This window comes from Fonsecaea nubica (genome assembly GCF_001646965.1).
Source record: "Fonsecaea nubica strain CBS 269.64 chromosome Unknown Scaff18, whole genome shotgun sequence".
Lineage (NCBI taxonomy): Eukaryota > Fungi > Ascomycota > Eurotiomycetes > Chaetothyriales > Herpotrichiellaceae > Fonsecaea > Fonsecaea nubica.
In genome coordinates this window covers 162,043-188,150 of record NW_019173691.1, presented here as the reverse complement: position 1 = coordinate 188,150, position 26,108 = coordinate 162,043, and the positions used below count along the sequence as shown (strand labels likewise).

At 52.8% G+C, this 26,108-nt stretch overlaps 9 protein-coding genes across 9 annotated transcripts; 5 read left to right on the top strand and 4 right to left on the bottom strand.

Moving 5' to 3' along the window:
- Positions 1-814: 814 nt before the first annotated feature.
- AYO20_03735 (hypothetical protein) lies at positions 815-2,528 on the top strand (the record flags this gene model as incomplete). The annotated part of the gene is made up of 4 exons (XM_022642035.1): positions 815-1,078; positions 1,130-1,138; positions 1,193-1,532; positions 1,597-2,528. 4 exons carry the CDS (start codon positions 815-817, stop codon positions 2,526-2,528), a joined length of 1,545 nt encoding a protein of 514 aa, XP_022501978.1.
- Positions 2,529-2,737: 209 nt separating this feature from the next.
- Positions 2,738-4,805, bottom strand: AYO20_03734 (hypothetical protein; the record flags this gene model as incomplete). The annotated part of the gene is made up of 6 exons (XM_022642034.1): positions 2,738-3,103; positions 3,174-3,824; positions 3,887-3,934; positions 3,991-4,383; positions 4,497-4,616; positions 4,710-4,805. The coding sequence occupies 6 exons, from the start codon at positions 4,803-4,805 to the stop codon at positions 2,738-2,740; spliced, it is 1,674 nt and encodes a 557-aa protein (XP_022501977.1).
- Positions 4,806-5,744: 939 nt separating this feature from the next.
- On the top strand, positions 5,745-7,874 carry AYO20_03733 (hypothetical protein; the record flags this gene model as incomplete). Its single annotated transcript, XM_022642033.1, has 3 exons — positions 5,745-5,768; positions 5,824-6,093; positions 6,141-7,874. 3 exons carry the CDS (start codon positions 5,745-5,747, stop codon positions 7,872-7,874), a joined length of 2,028 nt encoding a protein of 675 aa, XP_022501976.1.
- A 410-nt stretch (positions 7,875-8,284) lies between these two features.
- On the top strand, positions 8,285-9,562 carry AYO20_03732 (anthranilate phosphoribosyltransferase; the record flags this gene model as incomplete). The annotated part of the gene is made up of 1 exon (XM_022642032.1): positions 8,285-9,562. The coding sequence occupies one exon, from the start codon at positions 8,285-8,287 to the stop codon at positions 9,560-9,562; it is 1,278 nt and encodes a 425-aa protein (XP_022501975.1).
- A 4,870-nt stretch (positions 9,563-14,432) lies between these two features.
- Positions 14,433-15,011, bottom strand: AYO20_03731 (hypothetical protein; the record flags this gene model as incomplete). The annotated part of the gene is made up of 1 exon (XM_022642031.1): positions 14,433-15,011. One exon carries the CDS (start codon positions 15,009-15,011, stop codon positions 14,433-14,435), a length of 579 nt encoding a protein of 192 aa, XP_022501974.1.
- Positions 15,012-18,657: 3,646 nt separating this feature from the next.
- AYO20_03730 (hypothetical protein) lies at positions 18,658-19,638 on the bottom strand (the record flags this gene model as incomplete). Its single annotated transcript, XM_022642030.1, has 2 exons — positions 18,658-19,165; positions 19,223-19,638. 2 exons carry the CDS (start codon positions 19,636-19,638, stop codon positions 18,658-18,660), a joined length of 924 nt encoding a protein of 307 aa, XP_022501973.1.
- Positions 19,639-20,648: 1,010 nt separating this feature from the next.
- AYO20_03729 (hypothetical protein) lies at positions 20,649-21,770 on the top strand (the record flags this gene model as incomplete). The annotated part of the gene is made up of 1 exon (XM_022642029.1): positions 20,649-21,770. One exon carries the CDS (start codon positions 20,649-20,651, stop codon positions 21,768-21,770), a length of 1,122 nt encoding a protein of 373 aa, XP_022501972.1.
- Positions 21,771-21,880: 110 nt separating this feature from the next.
- Positions 21,881-22,765, bottom strand: AYO20_03728 (hypothetical protein; the record flags this gene model as incomplete). The annotated part of the gene is made up of 1 exon (XM_022642028.1): positions 21,881-22,765. One exon carries the CDS (start codon positions 22,763-22,765, stop codon positions 21,881-21,883), a length of 885 nt encoding a protein of 294 aa, XP_022501971.1.
- A 467-nt stretch (positions 22,766-23,232) lies between these two features.
- Positions 23,233-23,946, top strand: AYO20_03727 (hypothetical protein; the record flags this gene model as incomplete). Its single annotated transcript, XM_022642027.1, has 1 exon — positions 23,233-23,946. The coding sequence occupies one exon, from the start codon at positions 23,233-23,235 to the stop codon at positions 23,944-23,946; it is 714 nt and encodes a 237-aa protein (XP_022501970.1).
- Positions 23,947-26,108: the final 2,162 nt, after the last annotated feature.

The following is a 26,108-nucleotide window of genomic DNA, read 5'->3' as shown; positions in this document are numbered from 1 at the left end:
TTCTATATCTATTTCTGGTCGAGGAGAGGCGGCCCTTCTTTTGGGTCGTCTTGACCAAAGGTGATGCTAGCAGTAGATTGCCATTGCTCTAGACGGTCCCAAGGAAGGGTCAGGGACAGCGCAACGCTGCTCTGGAGACGAATCCCCTGGTATGGTCACTTGGATGCATACCGTTATCAACGTCAGGAGATGTCATTCTGTAAAAGATCCAAGCTCGAGACGGTCAAGATAGCCCAGAGAAGCTCATCGTGCCGTTCCATGACCTCATTGCCTTTATATCACGCTTTGCCCATTTGGGTTAGCATATCCTACTCGATGGTGACCATAAAGCGGCGAGGGCGGCTCCTTTTCCGTCCAATCATTGACGACTGAGCGACTCTATTAAATGCGCCTGTCTGACAATAAGTACCGAGTAGATGAGCCACATAGCACGGAGGTATAGTGCCTATTCTGCCTATTCTAATTGCTCCTTAATCCGAGGAGTCCTCGGTCTTTCTCAAAAACTTACCCACCAAATCACAATAATCCTCACAAATCAACTACAACCTTGCAAGGCAGCTCTTCCAGAAACGAATACAATACCGTCTGGGCATCATGTTTACATCCGCTGTTTGGTCGGCTGGATGCTTCGAGTCCTCGGCAACTCAGGGGAAGAAGTCGTTCGACAAATGTCCGGAACTTGGTCAGGTTTGAACTATATATTTGAACTTATGTAGTTCTCCGCCGTCGAGTCTCGCTCTTTTCCCCAAATATGCACCTCCCCTCTTGGTCGTGTCTGTCTTCAACAGGACTTCCAATTGCTTACTATTGAGCCATGGCCGAAAAGGCGGACGCCCACCATGTGGATGCACCAAACACACTTCCTCTTTCAACAGAATTGGTCGCTGACAAGTACGAGAAGCCCTTGGCTGTTGACACCGTTCATGGCGATGAAGCACTGAAGATCATTGCTACCGTTGAGGGAAACGATACCTGGACCGGAAAGGAAGAAAAAGACCTCGTCAAAAAGATTGATCGGCGATTGTTACCTGTCCTCTGCCTGGTATACGGTATTCAATTCTATGATAAGGCAATGCTGGTGAGAGACAGAATTGAACAGTCCGGCTCATCAAGCTAACACTCCCTTTAGGCCCAAGCTGTGAGCTGTTTACAACTGCACTAATCTGGAACTCGCTAATTCTTCATATGTTAGGCTTTGTTTGGACTTGAAGAGGATCTTGATCTCGATATTGGTAACCGCTTTGTTTTTTCGTCTTCCATCTTCTATCTGGGCTTCATCGTCGGCGCTTATCCTGCTATAATGATGGCTCAACGTTGGCCCATTGAGCGAGTTGCTACAGGCATCACGTTTGTCTGGGGCATCATCGTCATGTGCAGTGCTGCTTGCAAAACATACGCCGGCTTCTACACACAGAGGTTCTTCTTGGGCGTTATCGAGGCGGGTATTTCGCCCATTTTCATGCTTGTCGTTGGGGGTTGGTACAAAAAGGATGAACAAGCCCTGAGAATGGGAGTTTGGTACAGCTGTACTGGTTCGTTTTTCCCACAGTGCGGTTTCAAATGGGCGTTCCCGGCTGATATTCAACCTCCATTCAGGTTACATTTCGATTGTCTCCCCGCTTATCAACTACGGCCTCGGACACATCACAGGAGGCTCTTTGCACTCTTGGCAGTACATGTACCTCTTCGCTGGTGGTGTCACAACACTGCTCTCGGTCCTTGTGTTATTTTTTCTGCCGCCGGACCCCATACGCGCCAAACATTTCACAGATCGCGAACGCTATATCGCTGTTGCTCGACTTAGGGTCAACAACTCTGGTGTCCGAAATATACACTTTAAGCCGTCTCAGGTCTTCGACGCTTTGACAGACGTCAGATTCCTCCTGCTATTCTTCACCACCTTCCTCATGTTCTTTGCCAACGGGGCGAACGCAACGATGGCACCCATTATCGTCCACAGCTTCGGCTACTCCACACTCAATTCCCTCTTGCTAGTTGTCCCTGCTGGGTTTGTGTCCGGGACAATCGAACTGCTAGTCTGTTATCTGGCATACCGAATCAAGGGAATTCGAATTTACCTCTTTGTCATCTGCGTTTGCACCACCATGTTGAGCTGCTTGCTCTTATGGCAATTGCCTCGATCTGCCAAAGGTGGTCTCTTGTTCGCTATTGAGATTCTTCCTGCATTTGGTGGTGGCTACGCCATCCTCATGGGCCTACAGATCGCCAATACAGCGGGCTACACAAAGCGCAGTGTCACAGCGGCTGGGTTGTTCATCGCTTGGTGTCTTGGTAACTTTACAGGGCCGCTGCTTTTCAAGAAGAAGGATGCTCCCGTCTATGCTCCAGCGTTTGCAGTCATTGTCGCAGGGCTGGCGGCAGCGGTTGTGTTGGCCATAGTGTACCTGTTCGTCTGCAAATTCGAGAATTCAAAACGAGACAAGAGCGGAATGACCGAGGCTTTTGAGCATGCTTACAACGACGACCTGACGGATAGGAAGAACAAGCAATTCAGATATGTGTACTAGGTTGAGAACGTTGGCAGGAGAGGATCGATGCTAAAAGCGAATGCCGAGTCCGAGGGGAGCAGTTTCCAGGTTCACAACATCTCCCAGGTCACAATCAGAGGCTGTGATGCTAGCTAGCTTGTCAAAGAAAATCTCTGTATTGTTTCTATCGATATTTCTATTTTGTCACGGACCGCTGAAACGGAGCGACTACCAGGTATTCACCTCGATCATAGTTTAGCACCCAATTCCTTCTTCACCAACTCCCTCAACTCCGCTTTCTGGATCTTGCCGTTGGCGTTTCTCGGCACCTTGTCTATGAATCGGATACCGCCGTCGAACTGCTTGTACCGCGCCAACTTGTCCTTGGTGAACTCCCTGATCTCGGCCTCTGTCACAGTCGTGCCTGGTCGTACCACGATATATGCTCGTGGCAGCTCGGACTCGTCGATGGCCGCTTGGACCCCGATGACGGCACAATCCACGATATTGGGGTGCAGGAGGAGTGCAGCCTCGAGTTCGGCGGGTGCGACTTGGAAACCGCGGACTTTGATGAGTTCCTGTCGAAGAAAGGGGCAATCAGCCTTGTTGGCGTCCTACAACGTGATAACAACTCGCTCACTAGAGAGCAGACGTTGAGAATACACGACACAGATGACGACGTACCTTTTTGCGATCAACGATATACCACTTCTTTGTCTCCGAGTCGCAATACGCAATGTCTCCCGTGTGAAAATAGCCGTCTCGATCCCAGTCTCGTCGATTCGCCTCTTCGTTCTTGTAATACCCCTTCACGATGATGGGGCCGCGAATGCACAGTTCCCCCCGGGCATTCTGCCCGTCGTGCCCCTTGACGTCGGTCACATCGTTTCCGTCGTCGTCGACCACCTTTGCGTCGCAGTTGGGCAACAGCCGCCCCACGCTGCCCGTGGAGTCCTGCTCTGGATAGTAGAACCACATCGCCAGGCAGGTGGTTTCGCTCATTCCCCAGGCCTGATTGAACGGGGTATCTGACCGCAAGTACTTCTTGAAGCGAAACTGAAGACTCTTGTCAAGTGGTGCGGAGCCAGACCACGCGTTGCGAAGGCTCTGCAACGAGTATTTCCCCGAGTCGAGATGACCGGATGTCAAAAGACTGATGACCATCATGGGGACAATGTTCACTTCGGTGATGTTGTACCTCGAAATATTCGAAAGCCACGCCTCGAGCTCGAACCGACGCATCACGTGTGTCGGTATCCCGGCTTTGATCGCGCTGGTGTGGACTCGTGGGACCTGTGACACATGGAAAAGCGGGTTCGAGATAAGTCGGCGAACCTGAGCATGGTGGGGTGCAGAGTTAGCCACCTTCAAGAACTGAAAGGGGTAGCCGCACTGACCTCGTATGGCCGAGGCCGGACCTCCATCACCACAATATGCTGTGCCACCTGAACCCCGATCAGGACCATTCGCTTTCAAATAGACGGAAGGCAGCCAAACTCACAAGATTCCAGACTGATATGTCCAGCGCCTTTGGCATACCCGTCGTCCCGCTACTGAACAGCCTGGCGACGATGGTCTCCTTGCTGCGCGTTTCATCGTCGAATCGTTCCCAATCCATCTGCCCGTTGCGGAGCAGCGCCCTCCAACTTTTCACCCCCAGATGCTGTGGAATAGTTTGTTTCAGGGTGTCAAAGGCGAAGACATTCGATGCAGGGAGAGAACATTCCCTCGCCGCAAGTAAAGCTTTGGGGACAAACTCAGGCTCGACGATCAGGTGCGTTATGTCAGCGGTGCGGATGGCATGTGCCAGTTCGAAGACGGTGTATGAAGGGTTGACCCCAGAGAAGATTCCTCCAGCGGCTATTATCCCGAGGAAGATCATGGAGTAATAAATCTGTCACCTTTGTAAGTAGCCGCTAAGCATCTGCAGCGAGTAAACGAAGTGATTTAGTGCAAGAGATGTTGAGGACGGGACAAATACAGGACCACTGCCCAGCAAAATCATACATCGTTGAACGCCATCACACAGACACAGTCCCCCTTCTTCAGTCCGATGCCACGAAGACCGGCGGCAAGTTCACGGACCATTTGGCGAGCCTGTCGGCAGGAGATCGATCGCGAAGGCGTCTGCGCATCGATGTATATCTGTGATTACGCTGTGAGCGGCCCGGTCGCAATTGCACTTCTCGTGGCATGGCGCCAGTGGCTTTTAATTCGTACCGGCTTGTCTTCGTCGTATGCGACGTGGTCGTCAAACATCCATGTTAGCAAGTCTGTTCCTGGGATCGGATAGTGTTCCTCTGCTAGGTACGGCATGGTTTGTATCTCTGTAAAAGCTTTTGTAGAGAGTCGATCACGTCCCAGGAGGAATCAAACGTCGATCTAAGTATCTAGATGTATGGTTGAAAAGCTGACTATCAAGCCGAGACGGGCTTCTGATCTGTTGGCAGAGGTCTGATACCGAGACGGCTCTGCTCGACAAGAAAAACCTACCTACCATGTCCCCAAAGCCGCGGCTGCACATGTACCATACATTTCGGCAGTGCGGCAAAGATACACAGAGCCATTGAATACGTGTGTGGGGGTTTCCAGCGTACCCCATACAAGGCTGGCGCCGAGGCCTCCGCGGCGGTAAATGAAGATTACCTTCCTATTAAGGAATAGTGTAGCCTCGTGCGGAGTTCTTTCTGGGGACGTTCAGTCATTGTAGTGTGGGCATCAAAAGTGTGATATCGTGACCATTCTTGTGATATTACGGTGGAGTGCTCTGCTATCAGTCCAGTCTTGAACCTCGCACTAGGCTGTTTATCTTTACAGTCATCATATTAGACCCCGAGACCCGACGCACCTCTATCCTCCCACAGGTCCATTTGGGCCTTTCACCAAGCAGGACTTGATCCCGAGGTTGGGAATATTGCCTGTTCACTATTACACCCCCACAACTAGCTCAGTGGCCGTCACAATGCTGCCCTCTCAATCTCGGACCCCGCCACCCATGCCCGCCTTCAAGCGGACAGCTCAAGCATGCAGATATTGCCAGAGCAGAAAGACCCGATGTGATAGGAAGACTCGTGGTTCCACTTGCACCAATTGTCGTCTTGACGCGGTTGAGTGCTTGCCCGGCAACAGTAAGCCTGCGCGGCAAGAAAAGCGACGCTGTACGAAACCCAGCTCCCACAAGAGCCTGTCCGTCCCCCGTACAGAGGGTAGTCACGATTCAATGCTCCGTGATAATTCCATCTCTTCGTCAACAGCATGTCCACAGGTCAGGTTACCAAAGTTTGTCAGCCCTCTGGTCGCAGACTTGAGCCCCGAAACTACCGCTTATTTGCAGCACAAGGGAGTCTTCGACATACCGAATGCCAACTGCCGGAACGAACTGTTGCGCAGCTACTTCCTATTCAGCTATCCTTTGTTGCCTCTACTGGATATTGGAGACTTCTTGCGTCCGATGATCGAAGATGATACGGGGGACAAGGTTAGCTTAGTGCTCTTCCATGCTGTCATGTGTTCTGGAGCTGCACATGTCGACATGCAAGTCTTGAGAGACTTGGGCTTCAAGTCGAGGAAGCTCGCCAGGAGCTCATTCTTCGAAAGAGCACGTGTGAGTACTCACGTCCGTCAATGCGCCGCTGGTGCTAACCGCCAAAGTTGCTGTATGATCTCGACTGCGAAAGGGACCGCGTTGCTCTTGTGCAAGCCTTCCTGCTGATGACATACTGGTATGATCCCCGAGAAACGCATAAAGATCGAAAGTTTTGGATCCGCTCCGCCGTGACCCTTGCCCAGGACCTAGGCCTGGACCTGCATCTCGAATCTTGTGTCACAAAGCGACATCGAATGCTCAAGAGGTTGTGGTGGTGTTGTTTCATGCGCGATCAATTCGTTGCGCTCATGACTTGGACTCCGCCACAACTGGGGGCGTGGCATCGCCATCTACCCATGCTTGAAGCCGACGATTTCGAGATGCTGGATTTATCTCCGGCGGTGGCCCGTATGCTCAGAACGTGGGCTTTCGTCGATGACCAGGGGAGCAGGGTTGATCTCGCAACGCTCTGCATCGAAAAGGCAAAACTCTGCGTGTGCATAAATGAGATCCTGCAAGCACGGTATTCGAGTCGCCGGTACGAATCAGAAAGCAAGATGATGACGATTCTTGTCCCACGCCATTCTTGCGCCAATACGTTTGAGATCTTGGAGCTCGACCGGCAACTGCAAGAATGGTATCGTGGTCTGTCCGGCTCCGGAAGATTCGACCTGCGCGACCCCGCGGATTCTGCATTCATCAAGACCTCCAATGTCATCGCCATGCATCGAGCACACCTGAAACTGCTCTTCCTCTCGGCGATGATTGCGCTTCACAGACCCCAGATCTCAGAAGCGGCCAACGGCCTACCGCCTACGTACCGACAGCTGTCGCAGACGAAACTACGTGACGCGGCAGAAGAGGTGGCCCACGTTGCCATATCGATCAAGAACCTCGAGATGGGAACGCATATGACTCCCCGGGGAGTCACCCTGCTGCTTCCAATCATGCTGGTCCATCTTCAAGACGTCATGCCGGAAACACAAAAACCGCAGAGAAGCAGGTTGGAAAAGTATTACGACTGTATGCACATTCTGGACTCGATCGGAGCCGACGGAGCCTCTGAGGATTTGCTGCCCTCGAGACTCGAGGCTGCGTTTCTGAAGTTCAATATCTTGCCCTCGGCCGAGCACTCGATTCCCGCTTCTCTCAGTGTCAGGCCGAATGTTGACGTTTTGCCGTTGTCACGGACAAGCCTGTTTTCATGCTTGTCACAACTCGGTGTCATGACTTCGTCCGAGGTCGACCTACTGTCTGATATGAGCCTGCCTCGTGCGTGCGTGTTGGATGAATCGGAATGTGATCGTTTTCACCATCTAAGGTCTTCTAGCTCCATCTCCCTGTCAGGACGGATAGCAACTGGCCAGCCGGAAACGGAGCTACACTTGCCCTCGGCCTCATCTTGCAGAGCACCGATGAGCCTCCCATCTACGAAAGTCCTAGATATCCAGAGAACGGTGGATCCCAGACAGGTCTATGCTACCCCGACTCCAGCGAATCTGTGCAGGCCGACGCAACCAATTGGACCACCCAGCTTTCTCTCCCATCCTGGAGAGGAAGACACCATAATAGAATGCTTCTTCACTTGGAAGATCGAGAGGACAAAGATTCCTGTACAGAGACAGCTCGTTGAAAGAGCGTACGAAGTCGTCTTGACTCAGATGTGGACTTTGGATGATTTGAGGGCCATGGAAAATGTCAAGTCTGACCTCTACAGACTGGCGATGCGACATGGCATACCAGATGGTCTAGCGAGGGCTTTTCGCCGGGACTTTGACGTGTTTATGTCTCAGAGGTAATTTTTGGGTGACGTGTTGACGCTTAGAGGACAGAGCAGGCACGCAGGGTAGCTAGCCGCATCAACCTTTGCCGAAAGACAAAAGGCTATGCTCTTGTAGTTATCTCAACCCTGACAAGGCTGGATGAATGAGGCCGAGTCCCTTGCCCTGCCAAGAAACCAGGGGTTTTTTCCAAGCGATCGATGTCGCAGGTTTCCCCACAACAAAAGCTCCAAGGTATGTAACAGCTAATTGCCCCGCAACCACATGCGCTATTGACTCACAATCCCGCGCAGCCAGTGCTCATACAATACCTCTTCCATTCAGCTTCCAAGTCTTTTCTCGCCCGGATTTCCCAAAAGTTGAGGATATCACAAGAAACTAGATCACAGTCTCGGTCCCTCTTCACGGTGTGAGCCATTCCGAAAAAGATGGCTGATCCTCCGCCCAAATACGTCTCGATCGCCCCGCTGCTGAAAAAGCTGTCGGCCCCGTCACCCCAGGACAACAGCGTCAAGGCCGAGGACATTGCGCTGGCCTTCTCCCGCACGTTCGAAAACGAACTGAACCCCACGCAGCTCGCGGCGCTGCTGACGCTCCTGCACTCGACGGGCAAGGACCGGCATCCGGACGTGATTGCGAAATGCGCAGAGAGCATGCGCGACGCCGCCGTGCAGGTGGACAAGCAAAAACTGAGAGAGGTAGTGCGGAAGAGGAAGCGCGGCCGTATGGGTCTGGGCGGGTACAGGGGTGGGCTGTGCGACATCGTGGGCACGGGCGGAGATTCGCATTCGACATTCAACATCTCGACCACGGCGTCGATCATCGCGTCGCCGATCCTGATGATGGCCAAGCACGGCAACCGGGCGCAGACATCCATGTCTGGGTCGGCGGATGTGCTCAATGCGATCCTGCCCAAGGCGCCGAGGATAGAAGCGCTGAGCGCGGAGCTGTTGCCCGGGGCGTACGAACATACGAATTACACGTTCCTCTACGCGCCGAATTTCCACCCGGGCATGAAATATGCCGCGACCGTGCGGAGAGAACTCGGACTGAGGACAATCTTCAATCTGATGGGCCCGCTCGCCAACCCCGTCGAGGCGCACATTGAAGCTCGGGTCGTGGGCGTCGCGTATCAAGAGCTGGGTCCCGTCTTTGCGCAGGCGCTGCAGTTGTCCGGTGCGACCAAGGCGCTCGTGGTTTGCGGACAGGAAGACCTCGACGAGATCAGTTGCGCGGGCAAGACGAATTGCTGGTTGCTACGAGAAGCCGAGAATCCAGAGTACCGGGGCTCTCGCGACGACGAGGACGATGAGACCAGCGACGACGAGGCCCCGCCCAAGTACATTTCAAAGGTGGAGCGGTTCGAGCTCGAGCCCGCCGACTTTGGCTTGCCCACGCACCCGCTGTCGCAGGTGGGCGGTGGTGGGCTGCCGCGGCAAAACGCTGCCGTGTTGATGAGCATTCTGCGCAACGAGAGACCCCGCGACGACCCGATCCTGCACTTTGTGCTGATGAACATTGCGGCGTTGCTGGTGGTGAGCGGCGCCTGTGACGCCGATAGCTGTGAGAGTGGGCCGGTCATCACGGAACGAGGTCCCGCGGGCGGGAGATGGAAAGAAGGCGTCAAGAAGGCCAGGTGGTGCATAGAAAGCGGGCGGGCTCTGGAGGAATTCGAAAAATTCATAGAGTTCACCAACAGGCCGTAGAAAGTAGAGAAAGCCCAAAAAGTTACAATGTCACTTGGTATGTCATATCGTCTGGAGCAGGCTTGTTTTGGAGTCATTTCTGTTTTGTTTTTGTTTTTTGTTTTTTGCAGATATCCATCGGTTTGTCTCGCAGTGCCACCATGCTTCTACCGTCATGCTAACCAACGCCTAGGCTATGCGGAGAACCATAATCAAGAAACCCCATTGTTCATCGCGTCTGCGTCCGCATCCTCGTCCGCTTTGTCTTTTTCTTCGTCACAGCCGCTTTCATATCTCATTTGCCCTCAATCTACCGATCAGATCGGACATGCTGCCCCGGCCCCCTCATCGCGGTAGAGTTTATTCACCTCGCCTCGAATTGCACCATCCTGTATAGATCTCCTCGTCAGCGACAAGTCCACACTATCCCACCACGGCACCGGCCACCTTGTCCAAGGTGCACCGCCTGGTTGTGGAAGGCCATCTTTTTTTGGGCAGTACTAACCGCTTAGTTCTCTCCTTGTACAGCACTCTGTGCCCACACATGCTGCACCGGATGACGTCGCCCCTCCCCAGGCTGACTTTCGTGTTGCACTCGCCGCAGACGTACTGGACGGTCGGGCCCGTGGAGCCTTCGCCCGCGGCGTAGCCGGTCGCGAAGCCGCTGGACTGGCTGGGGATTTGGTAGGCTTGTGAGGACGACATGTTTCTTTTTGGTTGGTTTCCTTTGAGCGAGCGAGGAGGACGGGATGAAGGCGCACAGATAACGGGTGAGATCCTGGGTCTCAAAAGAGGGAGGAGAGGATGGTTGAAGAGGCGTGTGCGTGGGAACAAGATCGAGGTGGAAGGCGAAAGTTGTAAAGGACTCTTGGAGAATGAAAAAGAGTTGCGCTTGCAGAATGGGTCACGTGCAGATAGGAAAGTCCCAGCCTTGCTTACGTGATGGATACTGAGACCAAACCACCAGCAACCAGAAATCGACTGCGCACTAAATTCCGTATCTATGTGCGTGCATACCTCTTCCTCGTACATTGCAATTTGGTGTTACTAATGGTCGAATCTTCCAGGTTGATACAGAGGAGTCGGATACCACAAGCAAGCTAGCGAATCCCATCGCTCGAAGTATGAGTTTATCTCTTCGCGACTGATGGCCGATGCTGTTGTGGCATCCAATTTTCAACGCCAGCGAAATGTCGCGGGGGGTATATATGGGTTAGGAACTGCCTTGTGGGTGGGAGGTCAACTTCGCGTTGGGAATCATGTCCTACTCCTTGGGTGGTGGTTCGTCCCGATGTGGAAAGATCGAATCATAGTGAACTGGTTGGTTTCACGGTACGTAGACCAAAGGAGTGAACAACATATCCTACCATCGCGTACAGGTGCCGACCGTCGACGTCGAATATACATACTACAAGAATCTAGTTCTCTCTGTCCACTCACTGAAAAGCCGTGGATGAGATCCTAGCCATCACGTGATGAAATGACAGAAACTGACAAGTCGGCGGCGTTATATCACGTGATGACCTGGATACCATCCACGCTTTTCAGGGCGTCTGACATTTGAACATATATGCTCCTTCGCGGGCATCGATAATCGACCTTGCCCGACGTTGAAGCGAGCTCGTGGGTTTCGTGAATCCGGAGGAGGCTGGGGATGTTGTGGAGAAGAAAGTGTACCTCGCGAACCGTGCAGATCTCCATTTGTTATTATTTTAATCCGAAGGAGCAGGACCGGAGCCGGCGCGAGGAACGTGCTGCTTGAAGCAAAGATATCCTGGCATCGAATGAGGCCTGGGAAGCTGGTAGCTGGTAAGTGAGGCTCACTCACACGGCTTGCTTGAGTCAAGGATGCCGAGAATCCACTTCACTTCCACGGTTTAAGTTTACTCGTAAAGGCTGCTGGACGCGATCTCCCGGGATCAACCCTGTCAAGCTGAGGGCATGTCAGCCTCGCCTGGGCAACAGGGGCAGACCTGCTGAGGTTGAGGTGGATGTGGAGGTGAATGTCTCAGTCCCAGGGGCATGGATGGCCATGCATGGACCGAGTAGATGCCACTGACCCTGAAGAATCTATTCGTGGAGTTTTGTTGATTGTTTGCTCCTGCGGCGTTGACGGACGTCTCACTCTGTCACCCCGCAAGGAGGCTCCTCGCACAGTCCAGTCAATGCGGTCTAGCCGACCGGTCAGTCAGTTGGTCGTGATGAAAGACTCGTTCACTCTCTCCTATTATTGTTCTTGATCCAACGCCTTTGGAGAGATGTCATCTGTGATCTGTGATCTGTAACAATTACCCCAGGAACTTTACCTGCAGTACCCCTTATTCGTAGATCTTGGCCAGGAGAGCCGAACTGCATGTTTCAAAACACCTCACGTCGCAGCCTCTTCTTTACCGGCATCAGTTATCTATGAGTAAAGGCCGGGTGCAAAGAACGGAACACTCCGCTCTGTACCTCGTACCTCGAACCATTATTGTTATTTTTACTGATATGGTTCTAATCCCACAGGCACGGGTAAATCGATGGCAGGATGCAAGAGGTGCTAGAGAACCCACACTCCACCTCTTCCCCGTCAGCCTGTCCAGCTGGTCCAGTAATAGAATTGCCTACAGCAGGCACCGTAGTAGATGGAGGAGGCGCAGTGTGATCTCAAGTCCGCAGTGAAATCCTCGTCGCCGTCGACAAATGTCCGAGGTGATGACGACGCCGCAGCATTACCCGTAGAGTAATTTCCCCTGCTGGGTCGTGGCTGATGGACCCCAACAAGTTAGCTACGAGTACCTACCAAGTACATACATGTTTGTTGTGCTCTCCTCGTCCTCGTAGGTGCTAGTGCCTTACGAGATTATTGTGTGCCCTACGAGGACGAGCATGGGTGCATGGAACATCTACCGAGAACACGGTCCCATCGATGGAATAAATTAAATTAAGCATCTCTCTGTTTCATGTTTTCCCTGTTTCATGTTTCTGGCGACCCCTGGTTAACCGCCTCGCCGCGTCCCCTGCACCGCGTCCCTGGCCGGCTGGGCCGCCCACTCACCTACGCACCCACGCACCCACCAGCCCAGCGGTACCAGGGCGGGGGCACGGGGAGACGGTCGTTAGGTCTTAGCATGCATGCATGCACGGGCGCACGGGGTGGCTTGCCCGGTAAGATAACTCGTATCTACCCAGCTTTAGGTAGCTGTTGGTAGCTGTACCTGTACCGAGTACTCGTTCATACGAGTACATTTGTAGGCACTGAGAAGAGGCCTTACGTACGTGCATTAGGTACCTAGGTATCTACCTGATTTACTCGCACTCGTACAAACATGTATGTGGCATGCACGCTCATTGACCAAGCCACCCCAGTTTCAAAATACCAGCAACAAAAGGTCCTGTTCCGAAGATCATTGATCAACTTTAACGACAAGTTACTTGTGCTAGGTACATAGGGCAGCCGGAACCAACCCCTCTCTCCTCTTTCGTGCATGCATGCGTGGATGGGAGCTTCGAAAGCTCCTCGGTAGCCGAAAAGCTTGGACTGACTGGGGGACGGCCGTCAAGCGAGGAAAGTCAACGGTGATTCGGGTTGGGCCAACACCTCCGTAGCGCCCTTGGGCCCTCACGCCCCCTCCCATGCGAAATACCGTAATTGACAATGCAGGGGAAAGGGACTTTTTGACATGCCTATGCAGGTACAGAGTACTAGAGTACTGGATTACTGGTTGGGGGTACACCACTACACGCACTCTACTCGTACTCGTAGTCCCCATCCCTCTACTCTGCACGGCGAGATGCTCTTCGCTTCTTCAATGGAGTTGTTTATGAGTACCGAACTGAGGTACTCGTACCGTGTTTCTTTACCAGTATGGTGTACCCGTGCCCGGTACCGAGTACAAGTTTCAACAATGCATGTGGCTTGCGACTAACAAGGGGGTTGCCAAAGCCTACTACCCGTAACTCTTAGTGAGCGCCACCAACGCCACCGAGCGCATCGTCGTCGTCATCTTTGTCAATCATCAATCAACCTCATCACCACAATCACAACCACCAACCACCACCACCAACCGCCGTGCCGTTGCTTGGACCGAGCCCAACGGCAACAACAGCAACAACAGCAACAGCCACCAAAACAAATTCGAGATACGCAATCAAAGATTGTCCCAGTAGGAGATCGACGGTTTTTGTTTTCAATTTTCTTTTCGAAGTGTCCCTATGTGTATGGTATCCAAGAAGCGAAGTCTATCAACATTCACGTAATAACACCCTTTGTAAATCTCGTAGAGAGCGGCATCCCTCGAGTCTCCGTGGGATAATTATCCACGTTCTATAACAATAGAGTTTTTTCCACCCACCATCTGCACATGCGCTGAATCCGACCATGACATCCCCTGTTTTTGTTACAGTGGTATATGCCAGATCAAGGAATCTCAAGTCATGTCGATAATACCGCGAGCAAGTCAGAAAAAAAAGGCCATTGCCCTAAAAAGATTCGAGAAGAAAGTTTTGTAACGCCAGCAATCATTTGTCCACCATCGCCGCCGCTGCTGATCATCAGTCATGTCATGACTTGATTCGCTGCATGTTTCGTGAGATTTCTGTTAATTTGTTGCTGTGGAGCCACGCATTGTTGTCCAGATGTTGTTTTCCAATATTCCACGGGAGACCTGTCGCCGGGACTGAAGAGTGTAGAAAGATGGTTCATGATCGTCGAGATCGGGTACTAAACCTGCAGGGGCATTGATATATCCATGTGTCGACTCATGGAAGATACCGTAAAGGAGCGTATATGCAGGCAGCGTTAAGGCGGTAGAGAGGCGGCAGAGCTAGCTGCGCAAACAGTATTGGAAAACTTAGATGACATCTAATGCTGGTGACTGTTCCTGGTCCGAAGTTGCTGGGCCGCGGTCATCTATGCCATCTTTGGCAAGTGACGAGCATGGACGCGGTAATGGATTTGGCCTTCGTTGACGGCGACGCTTCGCTTGCTCGATCCACCGGGGCAAATGGTCAGGACGAGGTTGGCCTCCTCGTTGCACACCATGGTGCGAGTGTCATCGGGAGCATTGTAGGCCGCGGTGCACACAGCCTCGCCGGCAGGGCAGTCGACGACGACGCAGGTTGGGTTGCTTGGGTCGTTCTGCATCGAAGGAACAATCTGCATGCCACCCGCAGAGAAGGGGTAACCGTTGATGTTGGAGAGATCGTACGAGATCTTGCCATTGGCCCAGGTGAACTCGAACTGAGAGATGGGTCCAGAGGTGGTGGCATTGGGTGCAAGCTTGATAGAAACGCCAACACCTTCCTGACCGTAGCCTTCACTGTAGCTTCCCTGGAGCTGTTGCATGTTCGGGTTGGAGCTGCCTCCGACCGATGCATAGTAGACGGGATAGCCGCAGTTGTTGACGACGGTGGCGGTTCCCAGGGCCAGGACGGCAGGGGCAGAGGCAAGCAGCACGGCTGCGCCAGCAACGAAGTTCTTGAATTGCATTTTGATGGTATGAACCTTGGAACAGGTGAATCACTGGGACTGTGGTGTTTGGACGGAAAAGGAGTGGTCCTTGAAGGGTGTGCTTGTCGACAAAAGGTCTTTTCAGCTAAGGAATGATGCTGATTGGAGACCTGCTCGAGGCTGTCACAGAAGGAGACGTTGTAAAGATTGACACGATGTTGGCAGAAACAGGAAATCACACAACAGAGGGGGACGACGCGGTTTAAGTAGATGATCTTTCCACATCAACCTCCACGTTCACATCAACAACAAACCTCGAGGAGGCTTGAGGTGAGTTGGCCTTGAGCGCCTTCGAGCCCCCCAAGCCTCCACAGGACATGGGACCCCCTTCCTCCATCGTTCAGAGATTTTCGCAGGTGCGTTGGTGCCGGCCGCCACGGACAAGACCACGATGGAGCCCCTAGGGAGACTGTCAAGATCCTGGTATTTTTCAGAACAAGGTAAGAAGGGGAGTGCAAAAGCATAACCAGCCTAGGCCGGATGTGCTTTGAAACAGTGATGGCCGGGGTCAAGGGTTATCCCCCTGGCGGTGAAGTGGATGGGATTGTTGGATTTTTGCTGGTTCCTGAATATCACCGTCAAATGGGAGACCGAGCGCAAACCCTGAGCGTGGGTGGTACCTGGTCTAATGCAAGCCACAAAGCGCCCCCAACTTGGCAAATGCTGGTTGGAAGACCCGCTCCGGTACGGAGCCTTGATACCCATTCCAGACCCAGCCGACCCTTGTCAGGTACCAAAGGGCGGCGATTGGGAGCTGTCAGAAAGGGTCGCCGAAAAATTCCGCAGGAGGGGCCGGTAAAGCTAAGCAAAACAGAGGTTGGCTTCAGGCACGGGAGAGGAAATCTCCCAACACACCCTCTTCCCACCGTGCCGGTTCGTTTTCCCTCGCTTGGAATTGCCCACGTGTAAGCGGGGACGGATAATGGGCGTGCTAGCGATTCAGGCAAACAAGGTTGGTGTCCGGGCCATGGCGACTGAATCCTAATGTTGTCTGCTGTATCGCCGTGCCACGAGGATATGACAGACCTCAGAGCAGACGTGTCACCTTTTCCCTGGGTGCCTGGGGTCAACTGCTGCCAGCTCTTTGCAGGGGATGCCACTGGATGCGCAAAAGATGCATCCGCCTGCAAGGGAGACGAGACCTCTGGGTGTCCCACAAAAAAATTTTGCGTGCTGCCAGTAGTTCCCAGTATGACAGGTTCGCGCATATCAGTGCAGACATGATCCCCAAGACGTCAGCCGTGCATACAGAGGTGGCACTGGGTGGTGCAGGAACAATATCGCCTGCTCGATTGAAAAGTTCCCCATTAGGCTAAGATGCTGGCCAGGCACCCAGGTTGCCATGTGTTGAACCTGCTAGGTCGAATGGCTTCTTCGACCTGCATGCTGTCCGTTGTTCCCGTTGTCCTCCCGTCCAGTCGGTCAAAAGCCTGGATTGCTTGCTCTTTGGTTACAGACGCTAAAGTATATGCGATCCTGGATTTCTTGTACTTCAACTGCGCGTAGGATACATCATGGTGTTTGCGAATGCCGATAGCCTACATTGGCTAGACCTCCGGACTATACTAGGCAGGGCCGAACTGTTCACAGTCGACCACCCATCATCTTTTGAGCGGGGCACAGGGACCGTGGAGGACCAAAGGGCAAGAAGGAAGGGGAACAAAAAATCAAGATTGAAGGCGATCGAGTGCTGTCTGCCCGATTGTTGACCCATCCCGTGGTTGTTGGGATCAACGGTCTGTGGAGAGGGATCTGTGTAACACGGGCATTGACAGTCTGTCATTATCGGATAGTTGCTGCGGACCTTGGGTTTTGTTCAAACCTGCGAGACGCTTATCGCAATGGTCGTGCTGATCACAAGCGTCACGACAGTGAAAACGAATCTGTGCTGTTTCTCAGAAAGTTCACGACGGGATGCGCCGTCTGGCGCAGACAATTCTGGAGCAGGACCACCGTCCAGAGCATGATTCGCAACGCTGTCCCGCATTGCCTGGACCGAAAAACTTTCACTTTGGCCACCAAGTACACAGTCGTTGAGCAACTCTCAGAACAGCAAGTGGTCTTGTATCTCAAGGGAAACCGCTGGGCACAACGAGGCGGGAATGGCAAAAAGCATATTCTCATGCAAGGATGCTCAGAGCCATCAAGGTTGAGACGCAGGGACTTACGAGTCGGACTGCCGGCGGTGAGGGCATGAATAGACGAAAGGTTCAAAAAAAGCCGATTCGATGGACCAGTGAATGAGTCAAACCATTGATGCCATGTGCATTGGACGAGGCAGTGAGATAGAGGACAGCGCGCAATCCACATACGAAAAGGACCGATATGAAAAGAGGAGGCTGGGGGTGTACGAGCAGAAAAGCGAGGACTTACGCGAGTACCGTAGTCTTGCATCTTGGAAATCAATAGTCGCAACCTCTTCCGGTAAGATGGGTCAAGTAGATAGCCAGGCACTTCGTATTCCCAACATGTCACCCATGTCCAGTATCTAATATTCCGGCAGCGTATCCCTTGTCACGGACAGATGGATGAGTTTTCCTGCAGACCAGGGCTTGCAGCCGTGAGCATGACAGTCCGATGGACGGATGGCTAGCAGTCAAGGAACCGCGAACGCAGGAGGATTGACTGGAGTTACGGTTGGGATTCGAGTTGCGTCAGTCAACGGAGGTATGTTTTCTGGTCAGGATTGGTTTCCCGATCAGTGAGAGTGTGTGAATTGAGTGTCTTGGCCGATTGTGTGATTGCCGCATGCGAGGTCCGAGCTCTCGCATGCCCAAGTCAATGATGTTTGGTACAGCGAATGGGGATACAGCCTTGAAAGCTCGGTTCGAGGATAGCGAAAAAGTTAGTTGGGCGAAGGAGAATGGGTGGAAAAAGGAATAGCGAGAATGGACCTGTGAAGGCCAGGGAAAAAAGGAATATGCAAGGAAGGAAAAGAAAAAGTGGGCGAGTGGCAGCGATGGAAAGAGACTTGGAAGGGAATGAATTGAGTGAATGAGTGGATGAGTGGATCACAGGATCCGAATTCTCGCTCTCCTTCGCCCTTCGTTCAGCAACTTTTTCTGACTGCGACGCTTCCGCCACCGACATCTCCCACACCATTTCCTCACATCATCCCAAGGTGTCATTGCAGGTGATTGTTCCTGACACCAAAGTAGTCTTTTCTTGCCGAGGGCCGATTACGAGGCCGCTGGAAGCCAACTCCTTGTCGGTACTAGCGACTCGGTACACAACTCGTGGGTACCAAGTATACCCAGGCACACAGACTTCCAGACGCCCAGACTCCCAGATAACCCAACGGTCCAACTCGCCCGTTAACGAGGGAAAAAAACTCTATCATACAAGGTCCACTCTGTTCCCATTGACCCTGTTGACCTGTTAACCCTTCCCAGGTTTAATCCATAGCCTCTGCCGTGCCTATCGATCGAGTCAGTCCGCGGATACCGACCGAGCCCCAGCAGCATTCGCATCATTCGACCACCACTCTCTATATGCACGGGCCACACGTTCATGGGGTCAATCTGACTTTTGCATCCCGACGAATAGCCAGACGGGACCATGTTTACGCAGTATGGGAAAACTCCTAGCACCGTGCAATCCGTTGTGCCCGTTCTAGGTTAACTGCTCAATTGCCACTGATCAATCGCACCAAACACACTGCAGCGCCAGCGGCAATAACACCCACAACCAGCATTTGGAACGCTCCTCCGGTGCAAGCCTGGTAATTTTCCTTGCCAGTCCATCCCCGAACGACTCCTGTCTTGACATATCCAAAAATCAGTAGCACAACTGCCATAAGTCCAATACTCCACCACAATCCGGCCAGAACATTCTCACGGGCAACGATGAAATATGGTATCAGGGGAATGAAGCCGCCGATGAAATAACTGATGCCCAGTGTGAGTGCCGACAGATACGGTCGACCCGTGTCTGGCTTCGAGGCTTGAAATTGATTGCGCATGAGAAAGTCTTTGAGCACCGGAGTTGATGCTTCCATGTGATCTGCCACTCGTTTCGTCTCCTCTGCCGACAGTCCAAATTGTCCGAAATACTCCTGGATAAAATCCCTTGCGGCCTGCGGTTCGTGCAGGATAAGTTCGTTACAGTTGCGATCTGTGGCGTTAAATGATTCACTGTCTCATGTCAGCGTTGGTCATATCGGTGCTGCGGATTCGTGCACTTGGACATACATTTCACTTTTAGCACCAACATATCCCCCAAGTCCCATTGATATTGCCCCAGCTATCAGCTCTGCGAGCCCTCCTAAGATAACAACTCTGGTATCCCCCAGGGCTGTCAAACCGGCAGTGAGAGCAAATGGGACCGTGAGTCCATCTGAAAGTCCCAGGATGGCATCAGATACAACTCGCGCGTTGACACGACGATCCCAATCCAGCCAAAAACATCTCCGACGTTGCTGTGATCTTTTGTCTGACGGGAAGTCGGATACTGACTGTCTGCGTGAAGTTTCTTGGAGAGTTGACGTCCGCGACAAAAGAAGCGGCTGGTTCGCCTCGAGATCGGGTGCTGTGGGGAGTGTTTCTCTTTCCTGGCTTGATGGGTTTGTATTTGGGATCATCCCATGGCACCACTTCTCCCGACCCATGTTGTTGTGAGGTCCTGTTAATCTGGACCCTCTTTTTCTTTAAGCTGTTTCGGGCGACGTGACAACAAAGGTTCGGCTCTTGGTCAAGACGGTCAAACCGGACAAGATCTCTGGAACGAATCTCTGATGCAGTCTGAAAAAGTGCCTATTGCTGTTCTCTCTGTCTTATATGCTTGTGAGGATCTGAAGTGATGCGGTGTGTGGTAATACTCCTGAAGGTTGCGGCGAAGGCCACAATAACCATTTTCAGCCAATCAGAAGGCGCGCAAAGGTCAGCGATAAAATTATGTCACCGAGTGGTGCAGGTCGAAGTGAAGAGACTGCACCTTACATATGGTAGAAACATGAACGTCTTATACATATCCCTTGGATCAGGTGCTGATCTTTCGTTATTGATGGAGTGCGCCTTCGCTGTTCGGTCGTCGGTCGTTGCGGGCGGATGGACATGCAAGTCGGGAGAGACTCGCGCAGACTAACAGCCTTGTAAACCGATTCGACCGAAGGACCGAGAAGGATAAGTATGACATCGCCACTCAATCTCGGTGGAAAGCGCATGTAAGGCGATTTAATGAGGCGTGCTACTACGTAACATATCTTTCAGTAGTTCTGTCAATACATGTCAACGTGCTACTCGACTTCTCGGCCTCTGTACCTTCATACGCGGCTCGACCTTCGTGGTTGAACTTTCATGGTTGTCGTTGCCCATCATGACGTCCCAACATTCGAGGCATGGAAGGAATGCAATCGACAGGAAGGTGCCTCCCACTTGGTCCGCTCTCTCGCTCTCTTTTTTAAGCCTGTGATTTGTCTCTGCGGTCTCTCTCTTCCTCTTCCTCACATCACTTCCATTATAGAATCATTCACTTTGCAAGCATCAACTGTTGAGCTGGGCTCGTTGCCTCAACTCTTAGCAGCTGTATCCATTCATTCTGTCCTCTGTTCGTTCCTTTCGCACCACTCCAGTCCTACATCTTCCAAACAACGAGCTGCTCGTCAACCCTGCTTTCAAGATGCCGTCCAAAGTTGTTCTTCTCTCTGCCATTGTGGCCTGTGGCTCCGCAGCATTGCTTTCCGACCAGAGGAACCAGCCTGTCGACAACGCCGTGAAGGTGATTCTTGGGGTTCCAGAGTCCAGCAGCCAGATTCGAAGCCCTCTTCCCATGCAAAACATCCTAGCCTTTCCAAACCTGCCCGCTGAGCTCCGGAAGAGGGCAACAAATACGGACAAAGGGTGCTTCACCGTCATGGGTGACACTTGCGAAGACCCATTCGGCTTCTTTGCCTGCGCTGCGGATGCAAATTCTGGGGAGTGTATCCTTAGCGCACGGTGCACGATCAACTTTGAAGATTGCCTGTCTGAGGAAGCCTCACTGCAGTCTCGCCAGGATGGTGGCGGTTCACCCTTTGATCCCGAGCTCAATCTCCGATCTTCAGACGAGACCGATTCTTCCGTTAAACCTGAGCCGGTAGAGCGTGGCGAGATCCGCTCAAATGCTGTTGATAAAAATCATCTCGAGGCTCGAGAAGACGTAAGGATTAGCGACGAGATCCAGGCTGCAGTGCCAGCTGAAGTCAAGGACGCTATGCTCAACGATGCCAATGCTGCCGAGTCGCTAGCCAATGAATTCACTGGCGGGTCTGTGCCGCAGTGGTTCGCCCGACTCCCTGCCAGCGTCACCAATTACTATGTAACAATTACGCCTCCGCCCACCATGATCGCCTATGCTCTGCGGGACGCAACAATTGATCCAGAAAGACAAAGAGTTGAGAACTGGATAGCATCTATCCAGAGTTACAAGGAACTCATCGCTTCAGTCTCTCGGGCGGCTTCGTCAGAATCAGACTCGGCTAGAAGATTGTCAAAGGCAGCGTCGGAAAAGTCCAAGTGGGCAAGCGAAGAGAGGGATGGGCTGTTGCAAACCAGCGCGTGGGAGCAATCAAGGCTGGCTTTGTCAATGTCGAGTCATGCTGCGGTTGAATCCAGCTATGCCGCCTCGGCTTCTCGCACTGTTTACGATAGAAAGGCCGAAGATGGAGAAGGGAACGGTGCATACATCGGGGACGCGAGACTGGCACTAGGATCGAGCATCGTTGGGGCAGTGGTGTGCCTTGGTTTGGCGTTTGGGCTGTAGGCAACTCGGTCCCAATACGTTGTCGCCAAGTGAGGTGGTGAATGGAAATCCAGGCAGGAGTATTCGCTAGAAAGAGTCTTCAGGTATTATTAAGGAATCAGAAGTGGTTGTCACCTCCAGCCGCCCACTCTTCCTTCATCCCACCGTGCTCGCATCTCTCTTCTCTTTTCCAAGACCGTTGCACCTTCTCTTATCCTCCTTACCCACTCACTAACTTCCTTCTCGCTTGCCTTGCCATTGTTGGGGCCACCGTAATAAGCATCGCTATCAGTTCCACCCTCAAGGAAACTCTCTTGCATAGCTTTCAAGAGCGCTTCTTGCTCATTTATACTCGAGGCTAGCCGCTGATACATCTGTCTCGGGCCCCAAGGCGCCAGGGCATCGTCCATCTCAGTCTGCTTCCTGCGCCACTGCGTGTGCAGGCTCGTATGGTTCAGAAGCAGTTGAGCAGTGTCGTCGCGGAGGGCACGAATTTGACTCTCAAGTTGAGCAACTTGCTGAGCGAGCTGAACGTTTTGTTGGATGGCTCTTTCGAGAGGAATCAGCGAGGAGGCGTAAGAGGGGTGCTGCGAGGCTAGGCTGGCGACCAAGGAGGGGTTACCGAGCAGCGGTTGGAGTTCATTGAGAGGCTTGTTAGAGACGTTCGATGGAAGCCATCGTTCGGAAATGGACGGTGGAGGGATGGGTTGGTAGGGATCTTGGGGTGGTATCGGCCGAAGCCCAGGCACGGGAGAGCTTGTCGCGTGCTGCTCTGCTCGGAGTGGTGGAGGTGGGCGGGGAGAGTCTACTTTGCTGGGTACTGCTGGGGCAGAGGGAACAGTTGGTGTCCCAGACCGGCTGGGGTCAGCACTTTGAGAGAGATGAGATATCGGTTTTGGCGGAGGCGGAGGTGGTGCACCAACTGCGCTTGTTGGTGACGTCGGAGGTGGCGGCGAAATTGGCGCGCCAGGAGGCGCTGTTCCAGCTGGGGGGGATGTATAGAACGACTCTGACATTGTTGCAATCAGATGACTTCCCCTTTCAGGCCGGGAGAGCTGCTGAACGCGTCTACACGTGTGGGCAGTATGTGGGAGTGAAGTCGTAGCGGGCTCAGTGGGGCGTGGGATGGTAGTCAATGGTTCAGCCTTGTGGCAGATCTGCGGAGGCGGACGAGGCTGAGAAATTAAATTCTTAGCCTGCCACCAAAACTCCGCAACTTCACATCATGCTCTCGCTCATCTTTTGACCCTTCCATTGGATTGCTCTCGACTACACATTCCGCAGAACACCTCCCAGCCGATTTTCCATCGTGTGCTTCCACAACTTTGGTTCTCGTCTCTGCGATATCACCGCCACCGAATCGCCCCATCCGTCGACGAAGCGCAGCGACATTCATTTGCGACGGCCTCTTTGGCGCAGAGCTTTCGCCGGCAGATCAACCACATTTGTCCGACCTCTCAGTCTCCACCACGATACTTCAGACATGGACTACCAGAATCGCGCGGGCTCCAAGTTTGGGGGTGGTGGTGTAGCCTCGCACTCGGCGACAAACGCCGACCGGCGTGAACGGCTGCGAAAGCTCGCCCTCGAGACCATCGACCTGGACAAGGACCCCTACTTCTTCAAGAACCACGTCGGCTCCTTCGAATGCAGACTGTGTCTCACGGTGCACCAGAACGATGGCTCCTACCTCGCCCACACGCAGGGGCGGAAACACCAGACCAACCTCGCGCGACGCGCGGCGCGGGAGCAGAAGGAGATGCAGAAGGACGGCAACCTGGCGGGCGCGGGGATGATGGGCGTGCAGGTGCGCAAGAACATGGTCAAGATCGGCCGCCCGGGTTACAAAATCACAAAGATCAGGGATCCCCTCACCCGGCAGGTGGGCCTGCTGTTCCAGCTCCTGTACCCGGAGATCACGCCCAACGTGCAGCCGCGCGTGCGGTTCATGAGCGCGTTTGAACAGAAGGTCGAGGACCCGGACAGGGACTACCAGTACCTCCTGGTGGCGGCCGAGCCGTACGAGACGTGTGGCTTCAAGCTACAGAGTCGGGAGGTCGACAGGAGAGAAGGCAGGTATTGGACCTGGTGGGACGCCGACGCCAAGGAGTTTTGGTGCCAGGTGCTCTTCAAGACGGAGAGAGACGAGCGGTACTCGAATGTACCGGGCCTGGCACCGGCGGCGGGCAAGAAGTGAAAATGGTTCAGGCTGTACGGGGAACGTTATTGGGAAATTTTGGACCGGTGGCGGTTATTTAATGGGAATGGTTTTGCTCAATGGGATTCATGGGTGCTAGACGGAGCAGTGAGGTTCTTTTACCTATACAGGACACCAGAGGCTATGATACCCTGTCGAATCAAAAGAAAGTCATTGTGATTGCACAAAAATACCCGAATGGCCCGCCTGACTCTATATTTCCGAGTGTCCCGTGCTCGTGCTGCCATGCGGAACAGATCAGATCAAACTCGGACTCGGAGTTTTTGATCTGTGCGACAACGGTCGCATTCGCAATACGATTCAACATCAGCGATCCTAAGATATTGCTAGTTTTACATTTTCTACTCTCTTTTCTTTTCTGCAACCTATCAATCACAAACATTCAAGCTCCGTTGATGATGTGCAAGGCCCCCAAGTATTTGGTTATCGGGTATTCCTCTACTTTAGACTTATAATGCTGAAATAACTGTCGAAAGACGAAACCTATTATTTCAGACTCTATTGTCTCTGTGTGTCTTGTGCGATAGAGGGAGAGGAGCGGATTATCAAATCTCCGAAGTTGTATTTTCTGGGGTTTGACCTCCACGTGACCCTACACACAACTTGTCTTCGCAACCTCATTGGCTGCCAGCCAACCGTCGCTGGGCAACAAGAACGGGATAATCGAATGGAAAGGTTTGTTCCCTCGTCCTCTTTCTTCCCCTCCCCCTTATATCCTCGCATATAACTTTTGTCCTTCTCCAATCCGCACAGTGCCCCAGCGTACCCACGGCTTCAGAATGATGCTGCCTTATGTAATGGGGTAACGACCAAGACGCCAGACGACCGACCGACCTGCTGGACTTCGCCTCTCTGCATTGTTTGTCGACACGAGCGTCACCAAGCTTGACCCCATCCACGATACAACAAGCAGCCTTGGGTTGTGAATATGGCAGCATATGACCCTGACATTACGGTGCTTTTGGTGAGGCTCTCGCTTGGAATTCTGATGCCCAGAAAGAAGGATCGACACTAAAAAATACAATAACCGGTGGGGGAAACTCGCAGTCGACAGCCTTTGTGGGTTTCATCGAATGGAATTGGAAAGGCGATGAATGCTGCTGGATGGAGGAGTAAGCTTCGGATTGGCAAGTCAGTGCCCATGCTGGGTTGAGTGTTCTCAGTGGCACCAACTCTTACTTCTTTCCAGCCGCACTGATGACAAGAGCAACTCTTGTGCTTGTGCTCGAGCCCTTGCTTGACTATTTCCCGTGCCTCGCGGATCCAGCCTTGATTGGGTGTGGCGGCTTTTTGACTTCTTGGGTCTTTTTCGCTCCAAGGTCAGCCGCGGTCGGTTTTGAAGTTTCCCCTTGCGCCCCTGTTGCCATCATCAGATTTGTTGCTGCTCGACTGTCAAAAGAACTCGTGCTCTGTGCGCTGGGAGCAAAAGCCGGATCACCCGCGCCTGTTTCTGTCCGATTCTGTTGCTCAGGGTCTTCAATTCAGTGATAAAGTTCTAAATCGAAGGTCTCTGGAAGTGTGGATGAGAAACTTGGATCTTCTGGGGTGGCTGTATATTGCTGCAGTCGAAATTTGAAGCGCACGGGTCGCGTTCAAGAAGTTTTGGGGTCACGGGGGAAGCCAACGCGTGTTCGTCTGGTCGGTAAGACCAACAGGTCGTCGAAATGCTCGACACGCTCTCCAGCCACTGAGTGCAGTTAGATTTAGGCCGCGTAAAGAGATGTGCATATTCTCACCTTGTGGGTTAAGAGCGCCCGCTGGAAAGCGAATGGCCAACTTCAGAGGTGAAATACTCACGGGTGCGGTGAAGAGTGTCTGTTGTAAGCGCCTGTCGAGGAAGGTAATATAAGGGGGTGGAAGCCTGTGCCAGTGGTGAATGCACTATATTTTTAAGTCGAAGCTGCTGAATGGCGAAACCGGTCAAAACTTTGTGGGGTGGAAACGAAGCTAGTGCAAAGGTCAAGGCCGCCTGGGGGAAGCAAATAGATTGTGGAAGAAAGACGAGTCAGATGAGAAGTAGTTTCCTCACTTGTGGATCAGCACATGGATGAGCCACATCGCCCCGGTGAACGGGCTCCTAGAGGATCGCGCCAGTGCTTCTGCAACTCGACAAAATTGAACAGGAGGGCGCATGAAACCAG